This window comes from Glandiceps talaboti, chromosome 3, assembly GCF_964340395.1.
Source record: "Glandiceps talaboti chromosome 3, keGlaTala1.1, whole genome shotgun sequence".
In the NCBI taxonomy this organism is placed as follows: domain Eukaryota; kingdom Metazoa; phylum Hemichordata; class Enteropneusta; family Spengelidae; genus Glandiceps; species Glandiceps talaboti.
The window spans coordinates 2,465,001-2,486,666 of NC_135551.1; the positions used below are offsets into that span (position 1 = coordinate 2,465,001).

General features: G+C 33.8%; 1 protein-coding gene across 1 annotated transcript in view; it reads left to right on the plus strand.

Annotated features, from left to right (window-relative positions):
- The window catches only part of LOC144432805 (oxygen-dependent coproporphyrinogen-III oxidase-like), a 68,887-nt gene that overhangs the window by 23,873 nt on the left and 23,348 nt on the right, over positions 1-21,666 (plus strand). Inside the window, exons 6-7 of the mRNA XM_078121085.1 lie at positions 7,538-7,612; positions 19,965-20,083. Coding sequence (XP_077977211.1) covers positions 7,538-7,612; positions 19,965-20,083 — 194 coding nt within the window. The remainder of the gene's footprint in view (positions 1-7,537; positions 7,613-19,964; positions 20,084-21,666) is intronic.

Below are 21,666 nucleotides of genomic sequence, written 5' to 3' on the forward strand. Positions count from 1 at the left end.
TAGCTGAACAAATGTTCATGACATGAATGATCCCATCAGTAATATGCAAATTAGGGCTGAAAATGTGTGTTTTTGTCAAAAGTCTATAATTCCAAAAGTACTTGGTTGGGTTGGCTGAAAGTTCACAGGGATGTTTCTTGGGATGTACAAATCATGTGATATTAATTACATGATAATCCCATTAGTGATATGCAAATTAGGGCTAAAAAAAACCATGATTTTTTAGGGTGAAATGTCTGTAGAAATATTGAGGCCAGATGAGTGCAGAATTGTTGTTTTATTGATCTGATTAAACCATTAAAGATTTTATGGGGTACTTAAGGGGGAGGTGTCAAATTCAAAAAAGTCAATAGATTTTTTTTATATTTTGCATACTTAAAGTGGCCATATGGATGAGAATTTGGTATTTATTTTGGATTTTTATTTGATAAAACAGCTTCACCATGTTTTTCTACTTGAAAAAATAATGCAAAATAACATATACCAAGTCCATGTTCACATCTCAATAAACGGCAAAACATTAAACAATGTGTAAAATGTTTGTTATTGTACGTACAATAACAAACTTTTTACACTTTGTGCATCTTTTTGCAATGTATTGAGTTATGAACATGGACTTGGTATATGTTATTTTGCATTATTTTTTCAAGTAGAAAAACATGGTGAAGCTGTTTTATCAAATAAAAATCCAAAATAAATACCAAATTCTCATCCATATGGCCACTTTAAACATTGATATCTGAATATGTAAAAAATGCAGAGAAAATATTATGTCACCAGCTTTGTTTTCAGGATAATGACGTCATAGTCATAATCATAATGATAATCTTTATTTCTTCTATAACACATTACATTTTTAAAATCTCAATGCGCTTCACAGACCATTTAAAGGGAAAAATGGAAAAAGAGAGTTAAAAGTATACAAACACTGATAAAAATAATACTTGATTAAAAACTAATTGGAAAAAAAGAGTTAAACATATACAAATACTGGTCAAAAGTAATTCTGGATTCAAAAACTCATGATACACAATAAAAGGAGAAATTGTAACACTGACTATACTGAATAATAAAATGACTTAAAAAGAAATGTTTTCAACGATTGTTTACAATTTTCCAGTGATTGAACCATCACATGTGATATACATTTGGTTGTCGTCAGCATCAAGCAATTCAAACCGTGATTTGTTATGATGTTCTCCAGTGATGCCACATAGAGACTATTAGAAGAGGTTCAAGAACTGACCCCTGGGGGACACCACAATCTAGGGACTGTAACTAACTCCTGGGGGACACCACAATCTAGGGACTGTAACTAACTCCTGGGGGACACCACAATCTAGGGACTGTAACTAACTCCTGGGGGACACCACAATCTAGGGACTGTAACTCAATAAAAGGTTGAATCAATACTTGCAGATTGCAAACGACCCATCAAATAAGAATTAAACCCGAAATACCAAACCGATTACGTAACCTATGAAGCAAAATGTCATGGTCAATGGTGTCGAAGGCGGCCGACAGATCAAGTAAAATTAATATAACATCTTTACGTTTATCAAGAGATAAACTTCTTGTATGTATATATATATATTTTTGGGTCAAAATAAATAGATTTACAACAATTAACTACAACATGATTTTTTGACAGTTAAAGATTATCCCCAGAACACCAAACAAACTTATGTATTTAAGTGCAATGTATAGTAGGTCCAGACATATTGCTTTGTAATTTATATTCGTTATTTCATAAAATATTGTTATTTTGTCTCCAGCTGCTTTACTATTTTTTAAGAAAAACGTAAGAAATTGCAAAAAAAAGATAAAAGTCTGATAGATTTTTTTAATACGCTGTATGCGTACAATGTATTATTCCAGCTATTTATCAATGACAAAAAAATATGGGTCTCCACATCCGTTTAAATTATAGAATTTAAATTGTCACCCCACACCCCATCTAAATTTTGACATTTTCGACAGAAATATCGTATGAAATTTTGTTGCATTTTGACAAAAATTAAAATGAGCTTCTTTATTTTTGCACATATGTATAATGTACCAATGCCCCTTCATAATTATACAACAAAAATCATTGTGTGTATGCCAACTTTAAAATGCCAGTAAAAAATGTGACCCCCCCATCCCATCAAAATTTCAACATTTTGGAACAAAAATCACATGAAATTGTACGATATTTGAACACACAGGCACCAAGGGATATTTCTATCAGTACATATGTATATTTCTATCGGTACATATGTATGATAAATCAACTGAACTATTCATGTGCAGAGTTTATTTATGCCTCCAAAAGCCAAAGTGGTCATAATATTCAAACAATTTTGGACAAAATTCACACTAAATTGCTTAATATTGGAACACATAGGCACCAAGGGATAGTTGTCAGTACATAATTATGTATGATAAATCAAACACACTAGTGGCTAGGTCAATAGTTTAATGTAGGATAAACAGCTAAAAACTTTTAGTGAACCCCCACCCCCTCTAACTTAATGGGCCAAAATTGAAAATGTCCATCCAATGTCAAATCAGTATGTAGTAATGCTATGAATACAAAGCCAGTATGTAGTTAGGAAAAACAGTTCTTTTGTTGACACTTTATTTTAGTGCTGTGGTGTAGTGAAAATTCTTCCATTTCTCAATTTGGGGAAATTTTTAAAAAGATATAATTGCATGTTTAGGGATACAAACAGACCCATTAAATGTAAACTCGTTTCTGTAGGATGAGAGCTAGACAGCTAAAAAAAACCACAAAACCCAAAAGTAAAAGAATTTACATTTTCATCCTACATTGAAATATATATATTGATCTCGCACCTTATATCTCCATTGTTGAAACAGTTAAATATGATTTCATGTAAGGAAATTGCTAGTGTTTATTGCATAGTGTGGTCACTATGAAAAATAGAAAATAACTCATCAAATTATGAACTATAAATGATATTATCATTAGCTGTGGATCCACTGAATACGGCATCTAGTATATGGGGTGGCTCACTTGATGAGGTATTTTTAAATCACTCGAGAGCTGTCACATGACGTGGCATTCCCGCCATTACCGCATTGCCCATTGCAGCTAGTAGCAAGCTAGGCAGTGCAGACTGCCAACCGTACACAAATTTCTTTATGCCTCTAGCTCTACATATGTGGCACTGCACTGTGAGGAACCAAAAGCTACAATGTATGCTACTTGATGTATTTATTGATTATGGGTACAAAAAATACATGTAGAACCCCTCATTGAAATCTTAATAGTAATGTTACCTTATTACTTCTTTCATGGGAGACAATGTAAATAGATTTTATACAACTTGTATAATTTGTTGCAATTTGAACTGGAGGCTTTACTATACATAAACACTCAATAGAGTCAGTGTGACTACAGTACTTGTATAGTTGGCGAGACAGATGAAAAATAATCTATTTTTGGTTGAATACATCTACTGAAAAACAAACTATGAATTCATTAATTTTAAATTGGCAGAATGTTACTATACTGATACAGGGATGTATAATGGCTGGGGTTCCATTGGGAATGAAAACATGTGTCAGAAACTCCTAGACTCCTAGTCCTGCTTGCAGACGGTGCACACTTGGAAGGGATGACTTATGCCGTATGCAAGCAGGACTACTAGACCCCTAATGAAACCAAACAAGAGTTCACCATCGTGGGAGAGCAGAATACCATCAACAGAATAAGTTTTGGAAGCCTTTTACAAAAGAGTACTGTTATCAATTTGTTGTGGTGTTTTTTTTAAGGCCGGTAAATGACGATGTCATCATGGTTGCATGATAAATTTTACTTGAGTTCAGGAGGTCAGGGACTGAAGTTTCTCAACCGACACGACGTGACCACAGATTACTAAGAAAGTAGCGGCGGAAAACATATAAAATGATAAATGATGTTTCAACTAGTAATAAAATGGCAAATTAGTTTCGCAAAACATCTTCAGTATGCTTGGAAAGTTTTTGAAAAACTTTGCGTAGTCCGATGATTTTATGTTTTGCTACTATTGTTTACGTACATTTGAATAATGTTTTTGTTGCAAATTTTTCACCATTGTTGTGTCTACGTGTAGTGTGGAAAATTATCAAATGCCAAAGATGATTTTATAGTGGTCAATATGTCACCTTCCCACGTCAAAAAACCACACTGGCTAAACCCGTCACTGGTATTAAAATTATATTCATGACAGTATAACTTCCTCTGTAGAGATAAAAGGTGTGAATAGTTTGTGGGCCACATTTCCAAACCGACAATATAGCCTCGGGAGTGTGGTTGATGATACATTTCATCAAGTCTAACATTTATAAAACAGCTCCTCTTTGAGTCATGCATGGTAGTAAAGCTAATTTTCTTCGCAAGGACTTCTGGAACTCAATTATACGAGATTGCCTTCCGTTCACCCCCTAAATCTCCAGGAGCACGTACTTTGCTTGAAAAACATCTAACACTTCAATTCAAAACACTTCCTGGTTTGTTTTGCATTCGAATGTTGACAAGAGCGCGAGTTTCTATTCAGTCTGTGCCAAAAGTTGAGTCGTTGACGTAATTCGAATTTGACACCTCCCACCTTAACATAATGTAACAAGTTTGTGTGAATGGCACTTAAATTAATCTTTCCTTGAGGTTGCTTGGAAACATTGTCTACCTAACTTTAACACAGAACTACAGGTTGGTTGGTTCAAGGTGAAATGCTTGTCTGTCTGTTTTGTAGATGATGAGAGTGATTTTGGTACTGAGCTTTACCTCTCAAACTACCAGAGATGAAATTTGGTTATGATTCTGAAAGTGTTACTGTTAGTCTGCAAATTGTGAGTGTGTCATATGTAATTGGACCTAGCAACCATGACCATGCTCTTAGCACAACCAAATGGCAGTATATTTTGATTAAATAACATCATCTGGAAGGCAAGTGAGTAAACATTCAAAAAATGTATGCAAATATCCCTAGCAACCATGACCACACCCATAGCAACAGCCAAACGGTTGTACATTTCACAAAGATAACAGGGATTCTTAGACAAGTGAACAAACATTAAAAAATTATGTAAATGTGCCTAGCAACAAGACCACGCCCATAGTAAAAGCCAAATGATCATGTATATTGCAAAGATAACAGGGATTAATAGACAGATGAATAAACATTCAAAAAATGTATGCAAATATACCTAGCAACAAGACCACACCCATAGCAACAGCCATATGATCACGGATATTGCAAAGATAACAACAGGGTTGGATAGGCAACTGGATAATAGCAAATGACAACCTATACCTAGCATGGCTCAGTATGTGGGTGAACATTTTTAAAAACTGTACAGTTGTGCTACACACCATTGGCGCTATTTTTAACAAGTGCTATAGGCATGGTGCGATTGTGTGTGTGTGTGTGTGTGTGTGTGTGTGTGTGTGTGTGTGTGTGTGTGTGTGTGTGTGTGTGTGTGTGTGTGTGTGTGTGTGTGTGTGTGTGTGTGTGTGTGTGTGTGTGTGTGTGTGGACAACTTAAACTAAAAAACCATTGGAGCAATTGCCTTGGTATTTGGTGGTGACAATACTTGTGGTGTCTAGTTGGGAAATTGTTCAAAGCAAAATGATCGCATAACAGTTGTGTGATTTGGGTCAAAAAATCTCCAAAACTGCTGAGCAGATTAGGCTGAAATTTTGTTGGAACGTTCTTATCGGTGGTTAGATTAAGAATTGTTCATAACATGATGATCCCATCAGTGATATGCAAATTAGGTATAACAATGTGCCGTTTTGGTCAAAAATCTATAATTCCAAAATTGCTTGGGAGATTGGGCTGATATTTATTGGGAATGTTCTTAGGGATGGTTAGATTAAGTATTGTTCATGACATGATGATCCCATGTGATAGGCAAATTAGGTCTAAAAATGTTTTTTTGTCAAAACTATAATTTCACTGCTTTCTCCACAGGTGAAAAATTAAGGGGTGGCTAATTTGCATAAATATAGCATATTAATTTGCATGTATTTACATAACTGTGCAAGCAGTGTATTATACACTAGCTACTCAAATGATCCAGCACATTTTACTTTACTTGTAGAATTGTAAAAGCAGGGCCTGGTCTACTGTCCTGGGCTACTTGTAGTTTAGTAGTAAAATATTTATAAATATTTCTACAAATACAGACTGCTTCAAAATTCTTTCTATTGCGATGATTGCACAGACAGTTCAAGCTTTCTGTTTTTACCTCCAGCCCAGAACTTCAATGCCTTGGTGAAATCAAAGCGAAATCCTTCATATAAGTTTGTGTAAACTTCGTATATATTTACATGCAGGCATTGCATCTGTCCTAAATCTCGTGAAACGTAAGACTTACTATTAACTCGTGATAGTTAGTGATGTCATTAGCCGCCATATCGGAAAATGCATGTTTTTTCAGTCGCTTGAAATTTGTACAATGTTATACTACAAACTAAAAGTGTTTTCAGAGTAAAATTGAACACAAAGCTGATGATTGGAAATTCTAGTGTATTAAACTCTTTTGACGATTCTTGGGAAACAAATGAACCTTATGATGTCAATCATGTCAATGACATTGAATATGTTTATCAGGCTTGTTGTTACGCAATCCTGTCGGCTTGTAGGTGTGAAATATGTTTATTATTTTGAGTCACACCTTGTGTTAGGACTCAAGCAACTAACAAGTCGTAATTAGAACCATTTTTAGTTGTCAGACAACAGTGTATTAGCACATTATGTAAGCGCCTCCTTGTAAAACAATAAGTAGTGAGCATATATATAGTAGTGCCTAGCAACAAGACCACGCCCATAACAACAGTCCAATACAGTTATGCAACAATGCCGTTGACACTATTTTTATCTAATTTCCCTGTTGGATTCTGTAGTATGGTATTCCAATAGTTTTTTTCATTTGGGATTCCAGTAGTGTTTCTATAGAATTCTTGTATTCCAATAGCCTTTCTATGTTATTCCATGTTTTTCCAGTAATATTCCTGTTGTTCATATAGTATTGGAATACATGTAGTTTTCCTGTCAGGTGAAATCAAATATGACACATTCACTATGACTGATTACAAAGCCTCAGATATGTACTTGGTTTGGTAATTACACTCTTGAGTATTGTACCAAAATAATTTGATGATGTTGACAAATATAAAACAAAAAGTCATATAAAAAAATGTGATAACTGTCTTTATCCAAAACTATTCTTATATGAAATATTATGTAGTCAATCTTTAATAGTAGTGCCTAAATAATCCACTAAAGTGCAGCCATCAGTTGTGTTCAAATAAGGTTCAACAGATAAACAAGCTGAAAGTCTTAAAGTATAATTGTTTCCAATATTGACCAAATATGGTATCACCTTCTGTATTGACCAAATATGGTATTGTTGATCAACTCTTCAGTGTTAACCAAATATGGTATTGTTTGTTGACTATATTGTCAATATCAACCAAATATTGTATTGTTTATTGATTACATGTGTGTCTTCATTATTGACCAAATATGGTATTGTTTATTGACAGGCCAAGATTTGCCGAGAATTAGAAGATTTAGACATCGATAAACAATTTGTTGTTGATCGCTGGACAAGGACAGAAGTGAGTATTACTTTATATGCTTTAACTCTTGTACAAAATAAAGTTCAAGGTTTGTTGCTATGGTAACCTCAACACAAGTGAAGCTTTTTGAAATCACATATGTTGAATGTCAAATGAACATTTTCACAATTTTGAAAGCAAAGAGAGGTGGTGATATCAGCCATGTAAATGACCAGTTCACAACTATACTATAGTATATGACTTATACTGACATTTTAAACGGAGAGCAGAGATGAGAACTAGATACTGGCATTGACCACTGGGGAGGAGGCATTAACTAGATACTGTCATTGACTATTGGGGGAGGAGGCATTAACTAGATACTGCCATTGACTATTGGGGGAGGAGGTATTAACTAGATACTGTCATTGAGTATTGGGGGAGGAGGTATTAACTAGATACTGTCATTGACTATTGGGGGAGGAGGCATTAACTAGATACTGTCATTGACTACTGGGGGAGGAGGCATTAACTAGATACTGCCATTGACTATTGGGGGAGGAGGTATTAACTAGATACTGTAGTTGAGGGCGCCGTGATGGCCGCCTGTTATGTTGTATCGTTGTCCCTTATGATTCGTTTTTTGATCATCTACTATCCACTTTTTGCCTTGGTACATCGACACTGGTTTGGTATAAGTAATGTAGCGCCTGTTGAGCACAAGTCTGTAAGTTTCGGATCGGTTTCTGTCCAGAATTCGTCAACACCGTCTTACCCTTCTGTTCACCACGAAAATTCTAAGATGGCGCGGCCTGTGTTACGGTATAGTAGAGACACTTTACTCTCATTACGATATGCGATGTCTCCAAGACAACAATTACGGTCTGCTTTGAGCGCTATAAATCGACTGAATAGGAATATTCATCAAAGAAGACCTAGAGGGAAACGCTCTGGAAGGAAACGTTATAAGATTAAGGTTCTTACGAACTTTTTCGGTCGCTATATTCCCGATAATCAGGGTTCAACACCTGTTTCAGTCAACTTTTCGAATCTCATTCAAGTGAAAAGACAGCCTAAACCTTCGAGGAAGCATTTGTCTTGTACATTATGGAATGCTCGTTCAATTGACAAGAAACTACCAGCTGTTGCTGATGCTATTATACAGAATGGTATTGATATTTTCATCGTCACTGAAACATGGTTCAACGCACTCAATGCCACTATAAAAGCTCGTTTCTCATCGAGTATTGATGGCTATAATATTCATCAAATACCGCGTACTTGTCGGAAGGGAGGTGGTGTTGCTGTCATTGCCAAGAAAAATCTCAAGTTTAGTGTGAACAAAACATCCTCCTTCAAGACTTTTGAGGTATTAGATGGAAATATGAATCTTGCATCATCGACAATTCGTCTGATTGTCATTTATCGACCTCCGTATTCGCATAAAAACTGTAAGTGGACAGTAACTGATTTCCTTGATGAATTTGCAACCGTTATTGAAGGTATCATTCACGCAAGAGGCCATCTTGTCATTGCTGGGGATTTTAACATACATACCGATGACCCTAGCAATAATGATGCCACACATTTTAACGACTTGTTACACTCTTTTGGTTTGGAGCAACATATTAAGTTTCCGACACATGATAAAGGACACACACTGGATCTCATTATAACCAGAACATCGGACGTGTGCGTTCACAATTTCACCAGTGACTGGCTGTTACCATCAGATCATGCATCGTTACATTTTGACATTCCACTTAATAGACCCGATGCTTTGAAAGTCACTCGCACAAGCAGGAGATTGAATAATCTGAACATCGAGGACCTCCAAGATAGAGTATCATCTTTATTTTCAGAATTGCCATCTGATTCTGATCATGTGAATGAACTTGCAGCTAACTATAACCACACTTTGACATCTATCTTGAATGAATTTGCACCCCCTATAACTAAAGTTCACATTGAGAAGGAACGGGTCCCTTGGTTCACTGTGCAACTTTCACACCCGTCACGATAGATTATGTGTCAAAACTCATTAACACATTGCCTCCAAAGTCTTGTCTACTTGACCCATTTCCAACCATACTTTTAAAGAAATGCAGCGTACAGATTGCACCTGTTATTTGTCAAATTATCAACAGCTCACTGATCTCAGGCGAATTTCCGTCGTCCTGTAAATCAGCTATAGTTCGACCGTTACTAAAGAAAGCAAACTTAGACAAAAATATCCTTAAGAATTACCGCCCGGTGTCTAATCTTCCTTTTCTTTCCAAGCTTATAGAACGCATTGTTTCAGTTCAATTGAATTCATATTTATCTGACAACAATTTATTCGCTAAATACCAGTCAGCTTATCGAGCGGGTTATAGCACTGAAACGGCCCTTCTAAGAGTCCAAAATGATATATTAGGCTCCCTTGATAAACGTAAAGATGTAATATTGATTTTGCTTGATCTTTCTGCTGCCTTTGACACGATTGATCATGACATTTTATTACACAGATTGCGTAATAGATATGGCATCAAGGGCTCAGCCTTGGAGTGGTTTCGTTCCTATTTGATTGGTCGATTCCAATCTGTGAGTGTTGGAGCAGTCGTGTCAAAGGCAAGGTCTCTCGATTGTGGTGTCCCCCAAGGCTCCGTCCTTGGACCTGTTTTGTTTACGCTTTACACAACCCCCTTGGAGGATATCATAATCCGTCATGGTTTAAATTGTGTCATGTATGCGGACGATTCCGAACTGTATCTCACATGTGAGGGTGACCGGGTTCCGACTTCAGTTATTGAGTCATGCACTAGTGAAGTTAGACAGTGGATGCGTGATAATATGCTCTGTCTTAACGACGGTAAAACAGAAATTGTGCATTTTTCTTCTAAATTTGGTGGTGTGGGTCCGGTACCCCGGTGTGAGATACGGATTGGCGATGTCGATATACAACCATCTAATGTTGTTCGCAATCTTGGTGTTTCCATGGATTCGGCGGCTACTATGTCTAATCATGTAATTAATATTTGTAAAGCTGCCTCTCATGCTCTGTGGAAAATTGGCAAAATTCGCACTCTTCTTGATCAAAGTTGTACTGAAAAACTAGTTCATGCTTTTATTACATCACGTTTAGATTATTGCAACAGTTTATTATATGGTCTCCCACTTCAACAAATTCGTAAACTCCAAATTATCCAGAATTCAGCAGCAAGACTTGTCGTTAGAAAGAAAAAAGTTGAGCATATTACCCCAGTTCTTCATTCATTACACTGGCTACCTATTCAGAAGCGCATTGAATTCAAAGTACTCTGCATTGTTTTTAAAGTTCTTAATGGGTGCGGGCCTTCATATCTAGGCGATTTACTAATGATTAGATCCACCCGTCGTTCCCTTCGGTCGCAATCCGGTAGCGTGGTGAATTTGCACCAACCGATAGGGAACACTGCATACTATGGTGATCAGGCCTTCTCTATTTGCGGCCCACGCCTTTGGAATGCCCTGCCACCATGTCTTCGTTCTTCACACACTTTGAACAGTTTTAAATCTGCATTGAAATATCATCTTTTTAGATCTCATTATTATTAATTTTTAAGTTTTTTACATTTCTGTTTTTTAAATGTCATTCCGTGTCTTTGTATTTTTATCCTGTTTCATATTTTGTTTTTACTTGTGTATATGTACATTTTAAAATACTTTTATACTTTTGTTCAGCGCATTGAGATTGTTTTTAATGTAATGCGCTTTATAAGAAATAAATATTATTATTATTATTATTGACTATTGGGGGAGGAGGCATTAACTAGATAATGTCATTGACTATTGGGGGAGGAGGCATTGACTAGATAATGTCATTGACTATTGGGGGAGGAGGCATTGACTAGATACTGTCATTGACTACTGGAGGAGGAGGCATTAACTAGATACTGTCATTGACTACTGGGGGAGGAGGCATTAACTAGATACTGTCATTGACTACTGGGGGAGGAGGCATTAACTAGATACTGTCATTGACTACTGGGGGAGGAGGCATTAACTAGATACTGTCATTGACTACTGGGGGAGGAGGCATTAACTAGATACTGTCATTGACTACTGGGGGAGGAGGCATTAACTAGATACTGTCATTGACTATTTGGGGGTGGGGCATTAACTAGATACTGTCATTGACTATTGGGGGTGGGGCATTAACTAGATACTGTCATTGACCACTGGGGGTGGGGCATTAACTAGATACTGTCATTGACCACTGGGGGTGGGGCATTAACTAGATAATGGAAGGGAGTGTTGTTGTGCTTTTTAGCACTACTGAACTGAGGTTCAGTAGTGCTATAGGGATCGCCCGGCATCTGTCTGTCCGTCTGTGTGTGTGTGTGTGTGTGTGTATTGATTACTATATATATTGATTACCTACAGGAAGGGAGTGTTGTGATGTTTAGTTATTGATTACTATATATATTGATTACCTACAGGAAGGGAGTGTTGTGATGTTTATTAATTGATTACTACATATATTGATTACCTACAGGAAGGGAGTGTTGTGATGTTTAGTTATTGATTACTATATATATTGATTACCTACAGGAAGGGAGTGTTGTGATGTTTAGTTATTGATTACTATATATATTGATTACCTACAGGAAGGGAGTGTTGTGATGTTTAGTTATTGATTACTATATATATTGATTACTTACAGGAAGGGAGTGTTGTGATGTTTAGTTATTGATTACTATATATATTGATTACTTACAGGAAGGGAGTGTTGTGATGTTTAGTTATTGATTACTATATATATTGATTACCTACAGGGAGGGAGTGTTGTGATGTTTAGTTACTGAATACTATATATATTGATTACTTACAGGAAGGGAGTGTTATGATGTTTAGTTATTGATTACTATATATATTGATTACTTACAGGAAGGGAGTGTTGTGATGTTTAGTTATTGATTACTACATATATTGATTACCTACAGGGAGGGAGTGTTGTGATGTTTAGTTATTGATTACTATATATATTGATTACCTACAGGAAGGGAGTGTTGTGATGTTTAGTTACTGATTACTATATATATTGATTACCTACAGGAAGGGAGTGTTGTGATGTTTAGTTATTGATTACTATATATATTGATTACCTACAGGAAGGGAGTGTTGTGATGTTTAGTTATTGATTACTATATATATTGATTACCTACAGGAAGGGAGTGTTGTGATGTTTATTAATTGATTACTATATATATTGATTACCTACAGGGAGGGAGTGTTGTGATGTTTAGTTATTGATTACTATATATATTGATTACTTACAGGAAGGGAGTGTTGTGATGTTTAGTTATTGATTACTATATATATTGATTACCTACAGGAAGGGAGTGTTGTGATGTTTAGTTATTGATTACTATATATATTGATTACCTACAGGGAGGGAGTGTTGTGATGTTTAGTTACTGAATACTATATATATTGATTACTTACAGGAAGGGAGTGTTATGATGTTTAGTTATTGATTACTATATATATTGATTACTTACAGGAAGGGAGTGTTGTGATGTTTAGTTATTGATTACTATATATATTGATTACCTACAGGAAGGGAGTGTTGTGATGTTTAGTTATTGATTACTATATATATTGATTACCTACAGGAAGGGAGTGTTGTGATGTTTATTAATTGATTACTACATATATTGATTACCTACAGGAAGGGAGTGTTGTGATGTTTAGTTATTGATTACTATATATATTGATTACCTACAGGAAGGGAGTGTTGTGATGTTTAGTTATTGATTACTATATATATTGATTACTTACAGGAAGGGAGTGTTGTGATGTTTAGTTATTGATTACTACATATATTGATTACCTACAGGAAGGGAGTGTTGTGATGTTTAGTTATTGATTACTACATATATTGATTACCTACAGGAAGGGAGTGTTGTGATGTTTAGTTATTGATTACTACATATATTGATTACCTACAGGGAGGGAGTGTTGTGATGTTTAGTTATTGATTACTATATATATTGATTACCTACAGGAAGGGAGTGTTGTGATGTTTAGTTATTGATTACTATATATATTGATTACTTACAGGAAGGGAGTGTTGTGATGTTTAGTTATTGATTACTATATATATTGATTACCTACAGGGAGGGAGTGTTGTGATGTTTAGTTACTGAATACTATATATATTGATTACTTACAGGAAGGGAGTGTTATGATGTTTAGTTATTGATTACTATATATATTGATTACCTACAGGAAGGGAGTGTTGTGATGTTTAGTTATTGATTACTATATATATTGATTACCTACAGGGAGGGAGTGTTGTGATGTTTAGTTACTGAATACTATATATATTGATTACTTACAGGAAGGGAGTGTTATGATGTTTAGTTATTGATTACTATATATATTGATTACTTACAGGAAGGGAGTGTTGTGATGTTTAGTTATTGATTACTATATATATTGATTACCTACAGGAAGGGAGTGTTGTGATGTTTAGTTATTGATTACTATATATATTGATTACCTACAGGAAGGGAGTGTTGTGATGTTTATTAATTGATTACTACATATATTGATTACCTACAGGAAGGGAGTGTTGTGATGTTTAGTTATTGATTACTATATATATTGATTACCTACAGGAAGGGAGTGTTGTGATGTTTAGTTATTGATTACTATATATATTGATTACCTACAGGAAGGGAGTGTTATGATGTTTAGTTATTGATTACTATATATATTGATTACCTACAGGAAGGGAGTGTTATGATGTTTAGTTATTGATTACTATATATATTGATTACCTACAGGGAGGGAGTGTTGTGATGTTTAGTTACTGAATACTATATATATTGATTACTTACAGGAAGGGAGTGTTATGATGTTTAGTTATTGATTACTATATATATTGATTACCTACAGGAAGGGAGTGTTGTGATGTTTAGTTATTGATTACTATATATATTGATTACCTACAGGAAGGGAGTGTTGTGATGTTTAGTTATTGATTACTATATATATTGATTACTTACAGGAAGGGAGTGTTGTGATGTTTAGTTATTGATTACTATATATATTGATTACCTACAGGGAGGGAGTGTTGTGATGTTTAGTTACTGAATACTATATATATTGATTACTTACAGGAAGGGAGTGTTATGATGTTTAGTTATTGATTACTATATATATTGATTACCTACAGGAAGGGAGTGTTGTGATGTTTAGTTATTGATTACTATATATATTGATTACTTACAGGAAGGGAGTGTTGTGATGTTTAGTTATTGATTACTATATATATTGATTACTTACAGGAAGGGAGTGTTGTGATGTTTAGTTATTGATTACTATATATATTGATTACCTACAGGAAGGGAGTGTTGTGATGTTTAGTTATTGATTACTATATATATTGATTACCTACAGGAAGGGAGTGTTGTGATGTTTAGTTATTGATTACTATATATATTGATTACCTACAGGAAGGGAGTGTTGTGATGTTTAGTTATTGATTACTATATATATTGATTACCTACAGGAAGGGAGTGTTGTGATGTTTAGTTATTGATTACTATATATATTGATTACCTACAGGGAGGGAGTGTTGTGATGTTTAGTTACTGATTACTACATATATTGATTACCTACAGGAAGGGAGTGTTGTGATGTTTAGTTATTGATTACTATATATATTGATTACCTACAGGAAGGGAGTGTTGTGGTGTTTAGTTATTGATTACTATATATATTGATTACCTACAGGAAGGGAGTGTTGTGATGTTTAGTTATTGATTACTATATATATTGATTACTTACAGGAAGGGAGTGTTGTGATGTTTAGTTATTGATTACTATATATATTGATTACTTACAGGAAGGGAGTGTTGTGATGTTTAGTTATTGATTACTATATATATTGATTACTTACAGGAAGGGAGTGTTGTGATGTTTAGTTATTGATTACTATATATATTGATTACCTACAGGAAGGGAGTGTTGTGATGTTTAGTTATTGATTACTATATATATTGATTACCTACAGGAAGGGAGTGTTGTGATGTTTATTAATTGATTACTATATATATTGATTACTTACAGGAAGGGAGTGTTGTGATGTTTAGTTATTGATTACTATATATATTGATTACCTACAGGAAGGGAGTGTTGTGATGTTTAGTTATTGATTACTATATATATTGATTACCTACAGGAAGGGAGTGTTGTGATGTTTAGTTATTGATTACTATATATATTGATTACCTACAGGAAGGGAGTGTTGTGATGTTTAGTTATTGATTACTATATATATTGATTACCTACAGGAAGGGAGTGTTGTGATGTTTAGTTATTGATTACTATATATATTGATTACCTACAGGGAGGGAGTGTTGTGATGTTTAGTTACTGATTACTACATATATTGATTACCTACAGGAAGGGAGTGTTGTGATGTTTAGTTATTGATTACTATATATATTGATTACCTACAGGAAGGGAGTGTTGTGATGTTTAGTTACTGATTACTATATATATTGATTACCTACAGGAAGGGAGTGTTGTGATGTTTAGTTATTGATTACTATATATATTGATTACCTACAGGAAGGGAGTGTTGTGATGTTTAGTTATTGATTACTATATATATTGATTACCTACAGGAAGGGAGTGTTGTGATGTTTATTAATTGATTACTATATATATTGATTACCTACAGGGAGGGAGTGTTGTGATGTTTAGTTATTGATTACTATATATATTGATTACTTACAGGAAGGGAGTGTTGTGATGTTTAGTTATTGATTACTATATATATTGATTACCTACAGGAAGGGAGTGTTGTGATGTTTAGTTATTGATTACTATATATATTGATTACCTACAGGGAGGGAGTGTTGTGATGTTTAGTTACTGAATACTATATATATTGATTACTTACAGGAAGGGAGTGTTATGATGTTTAGTTATTGATTACTATATATATTGATTACTTACAGGAAGGGAGTGTTGTGATGTTTAGTTATTGATTACTATATATATTGATTACCTACAGGAAGGGAGTGTTGTGATGTTTAGTTATTGATTACTATATATATTGATTACCTACAGGAAGGGAGTGTTGTGATGTTTATTAATTGATTACTACATATATTGATTACCTACAGGAAGGGAGTGTTGTGATGTTTAGTTATTGATTACTATATATATTGATTACCTACAGGAAGGGAGTGTTGTGATGTTTAGTTATTGATTACTATATATATTGATTACTTACAGGAAGGGAGTGTTGTGATGTTTAGTTATTGATTACTACATATATTGATTACCTACAGGAAGGGAGTGTTGTGATGTTTAGTTATTGATTACTACATATATTGATTACCTACAGGAAGGGAGTGTTGTGATGTTTAGTTATTGATTACTACATATATTGATTACCTACAGGGAGGGAGTGTTGTGATGTTTAGTTATTGATTACTATATATATTGATTACCTACAGGAAGGGAGTGTTGTGATGTTTAGTTATTGATTACTATATATATTGATTACTTACAGGAAGGGAGTGTTGTGATGTTTAGTTATTGATTACTATATATATTGATTACCTACAGGGAGGGAGTGTTGTGATGTTTAGTTACTGAATACTATATATATTGATTACTTACAGGAAGGGAGTGTTATGATGTTTAGTTATTGATTACTATATATATTGATTACCTACAGGAAGGGAGTGTTGTGATGTTTAGTTATTGATTACTATATATATTGATTACCTACAGGGAGGGAGTGTTGTGATGTTTAGTTACTGAATACTATATATATTGATTACTTACAGGAAGGGAGTGTTATGATGTTTAGTTATTGATTACTATATATATTGATTACTTACAGGAAGGGAGTGTTGTGATGTTTAGTTATTGATTACTATATATATTGATTACCTACAGGAAGGGAGTGTTGTGATGTTTAGTTATTGATTACTATATATATTGATTACCTACAGGAAGGGAGTGTTGTGATGTTTATTAATTGATTACTACATATATTGATTACCTACAGGAAGGGAGTGTTGTGATGTTTAGTTATTGATTACTATATATATTGATTACCTACAGGAAGGGAGTGTTGTGATGTTTAGTTATTGATTACTATATATATTGATTACCTACAGGAAGGGAGTGTTATGATGTTTAGTTATTGATTACTATATATATTGATTACCTACAGGAAGGGAGTGTTATGATGTTTAGTTATTGATTACTATATATATTGATTACCTACAGGGAGGGAGTGTTGTGATGTTTAGTTACTGAATACTATATATATTGATTACTTACAGGAAGGGAGTGTTATGATGTTTAGTTATTGATTACTATATATATTGATTACCTACAGGAAGGGAGTGTTGTGATGTTTAGTTATTGATTACTATATATATTGATTACCTACAGGAAGGGAGTGTTGTGATGTTTAGTTATTGATTACTATATATATTGATTACTTACAGGAAGGGAGTGTTGTGATGTTTAGTTATTGATTACTATATATATTGATTACCTACAGGGAGGGAGTGTTGTGATGTTTAGTTACTGAATACTATATATATTGATTACTTACAGGAAGGGAGTGTTATGATGTTTAGTTATTGATTACTATATATATTGATTACCTACAGGAAGGGAGTGTTGTGATGTTTAGTTATTGATTACTATATATATTGATTACTTACAGGAAGGGAGTGTTGTGATGTTTAGTTATTGATTACTATATATATTGATTACTTACAGGAAGGGAGTGTTGTGATGTTTAGTTATTGATTACTATATATATTGATTACCTACAGGAAGGGAGTGTTGTGATGTTTAGTTATTGATTACTATATATATTGATTACCTACAGGAAGGGAGTGTTGTGATGTTTAGTTATTGATTACTATATATATTGATTACCTACAGGAAGGGAGTGTTGTGATGTTTAGTTATTGATTACTATATATATTGATTACCTACAGGAAGGGAGTGTTGTGATGTTTAGTTATTGATTACTATATATATTGATTACCTACAGGGAGGGAGTGTTGTGATGTTTAGTTACTGATTACTACATATATTGATTACCTACAGGAAGGGAGTGTTGTGATGTTTAGTTATTGATTACTATATATATTGATTACCTACAGGAAGGGAGTGTTGTGGTGTTTAGTTATTGATTACTATATATATTGATTACCTACAGGAAGGGAGTGTTGTGATGTTTAGTTATTGATTACTATATATATTGATTACTTACAGGAAGGGAGTGTTGTGATGTTTAGTTATTGATTACTATATATATTGATTACTTACAGGAAGGGAGTGTTGTGATGTTTAGTTATTGATTACTATATATATTGATTACTTACAGGAAGGGAGTGTTGTGATGTTTAGTTATTGATTACTATATATATTGATTACCTACAGGAAGGGAGTGTTGTGATGTTTAGTTATTGATTACTATATATATTGATTACCTACAGGAAGGGAGTGTTGTGATGTTTATTAATTGATTACTATATATATTGATTACTTACAGGAAGGGAGTGTTGTGATGTTTAGTTATTGATTACTATATATATTGATTACCTACAGGAAGGGAGTGTTGTGATGTTTAGTTATTGATTACTATATATATTGATTACCTACAGGAAGGGAGTGTTGTGATGTTTAGTTATTGATTACTATATATATTGATTACCTACAGGAAGGGAGTGTTGTGATGTTTAGTTATTGATTACTATATATATTGATTACCTACAGGAAGGGAGTGTTGTGATGTTTAGTTATTGATTACTATATATATTGATTACCTACAGGGAGGGAGTGTTGTGATGTTTAGTTACTGATTACTACATATATTGATTACCTACAGGAAGGGAGTGTTGTGATGTTTAGTTATTGATTACTATATATATTGATTACCTACAGGAAGGGAGTGTTGTGGTGTTTAGTTATTGATTACTATATATATTGATTACCTACAGGAAGGGAGTGTTGTGATGTTTAGTTATTGATTACTATATATATTGATTACTTACAGGAAGGGAGTGTTGTGATGTTTAGTTATTGATTACTATATATATTGATTACTTACAGGAAGGGAGTGTTATGATGTTTAGTTATTGATTACTATATATATTGATTACCTACAGGAAGGGAGTGTTGTGATGTTTAGTTATTGATTACTATATATATTGATTACCTACAGGAAGGGAGTGTTGTGATGTTTAGTTATTGATTACTATATATATTGATTACCTACAGGAAGGGAGTGTTGTGATGTTTAGTTATTGATTACTATATATATTGATTACCTACAGGGATGGAGTGTTGTGATGTTTAGTTATTGATTACTATATATATTGATTACCTACAGGGAGGAGGAGGAATAAGCTGTGTGTTACAAGATGGTTCTGTCTTTGAGAAAGGTGGTGTTAATATCTCTGTAGTTAAAGGCAAGTTACCTCCAGCTGCAGTCCAACAGATGAAAAGTAGGTAGGTCAGGGATTCAAATTATCAGGACTTGAATATGAAGCCAACCTTGTAATTGTAAACCCTGGAATGAGATGTTTAGCCACAGTAAATGACAGGATAGACCATTCATTGGATGTCAACCCACTAGAAGTACTAATAATAGAAACAGCTGGCAACATGTGTTAATGAAAGTTACCTAGGTAGGCTTGCATGTGTTAATGAAAGTTACCTAGGTAGGCTTGCATGCATGTGTTAATGAAAGTTACCTAGGTAGGCTTGTATGTGTTAATGAAAGTTACCTAAGTAGGCTTGCATGTGTTGATGAAAGTTACCTAGGTATGCTTGCATAAAATGATAAAAAGAATGATATAGACAACATTGCAATGATTTATCCATTGTGCTTTTGGAAAAGGTGCGTTTTAAGAGATGTTTTAAAGGAAGCGACAGATGTTTGCAGTTGTAGTGTCTGTACAACAGTATAAGATATGATAAGACAAGATAAAATATGATAAGACAAGATAAGATAAGACAAGATAAGATATGATAAGATAAGACAAGATAAGATAAGACAAGACAAGATAAGATATGATAAGATAAGACAAGATAAGATAAGACAAGATAAGATATGATAAGACAAGATAAGATATGGCAAGATAAGATATGACAAGATAAGATATGACAAGACAAGATAAAATATGATAAGACAAGATAAGATATGATAAGATAAGATATGACAAGACAAGATATGATAAGATAAGACAAGATAAGATATGATAAGACAAGATAAGATATGGCAAGATAAGATATGACAAGATAAGATATGACAAGACAAGATAAAATATGATAAGACAAGATAAGATATAAGATAAGATATGATAAGACAAGATAAAATATGACATGACAAGATAAGATATGACAAGACAAGATAAGATATGATATGATAAGACAAGATAAGATATAAGACAAGATAAGATATGATATGATAAGACAAGATAAAATATGATAAGACAAGATAAGATAAGATATGATAAGATAAGATATAAGACAAGATAAGATAAGATATGACAAGACAAGATATGATAAGACAAGATAGGATATGATGAGGCAAGATAAGATATGATAAGATATGACAAGATAAGATAAGATATGACAAGATAAGATATGATAAGATAAGACAAGATAAGATATGACAAGACAAGATAAGATATGGCAAGATAAGATATGATAAGACAAGATAAGATATGATAAGACAAGATAAGATATGATATGATAAGACAAGATAAAATACGACAAGATGCTCAGTGCTCACCGTCAATAAATTATTTGGCCGTTCTTGAACTGTGCTGATTTTTTCTGGTAATGATGATTTCACAAAATCCTTTAAAGATTGACAACCGATCAGACCTTCAATTACATAGACGTTCTCATGAAATATATGAATGGCAGTTCAAACACAGTTAGCGTACGTACACACACTATGTAGTCAGGTAGTCAGTAAGTCGATATATCCCCACTAAATAGTACTACTGTTACGGTGTTATGATCTCAATTGGACAACTACTTTTGAAATTTCGACCCAATTTTTTCCTTCATCTGCTAATTTG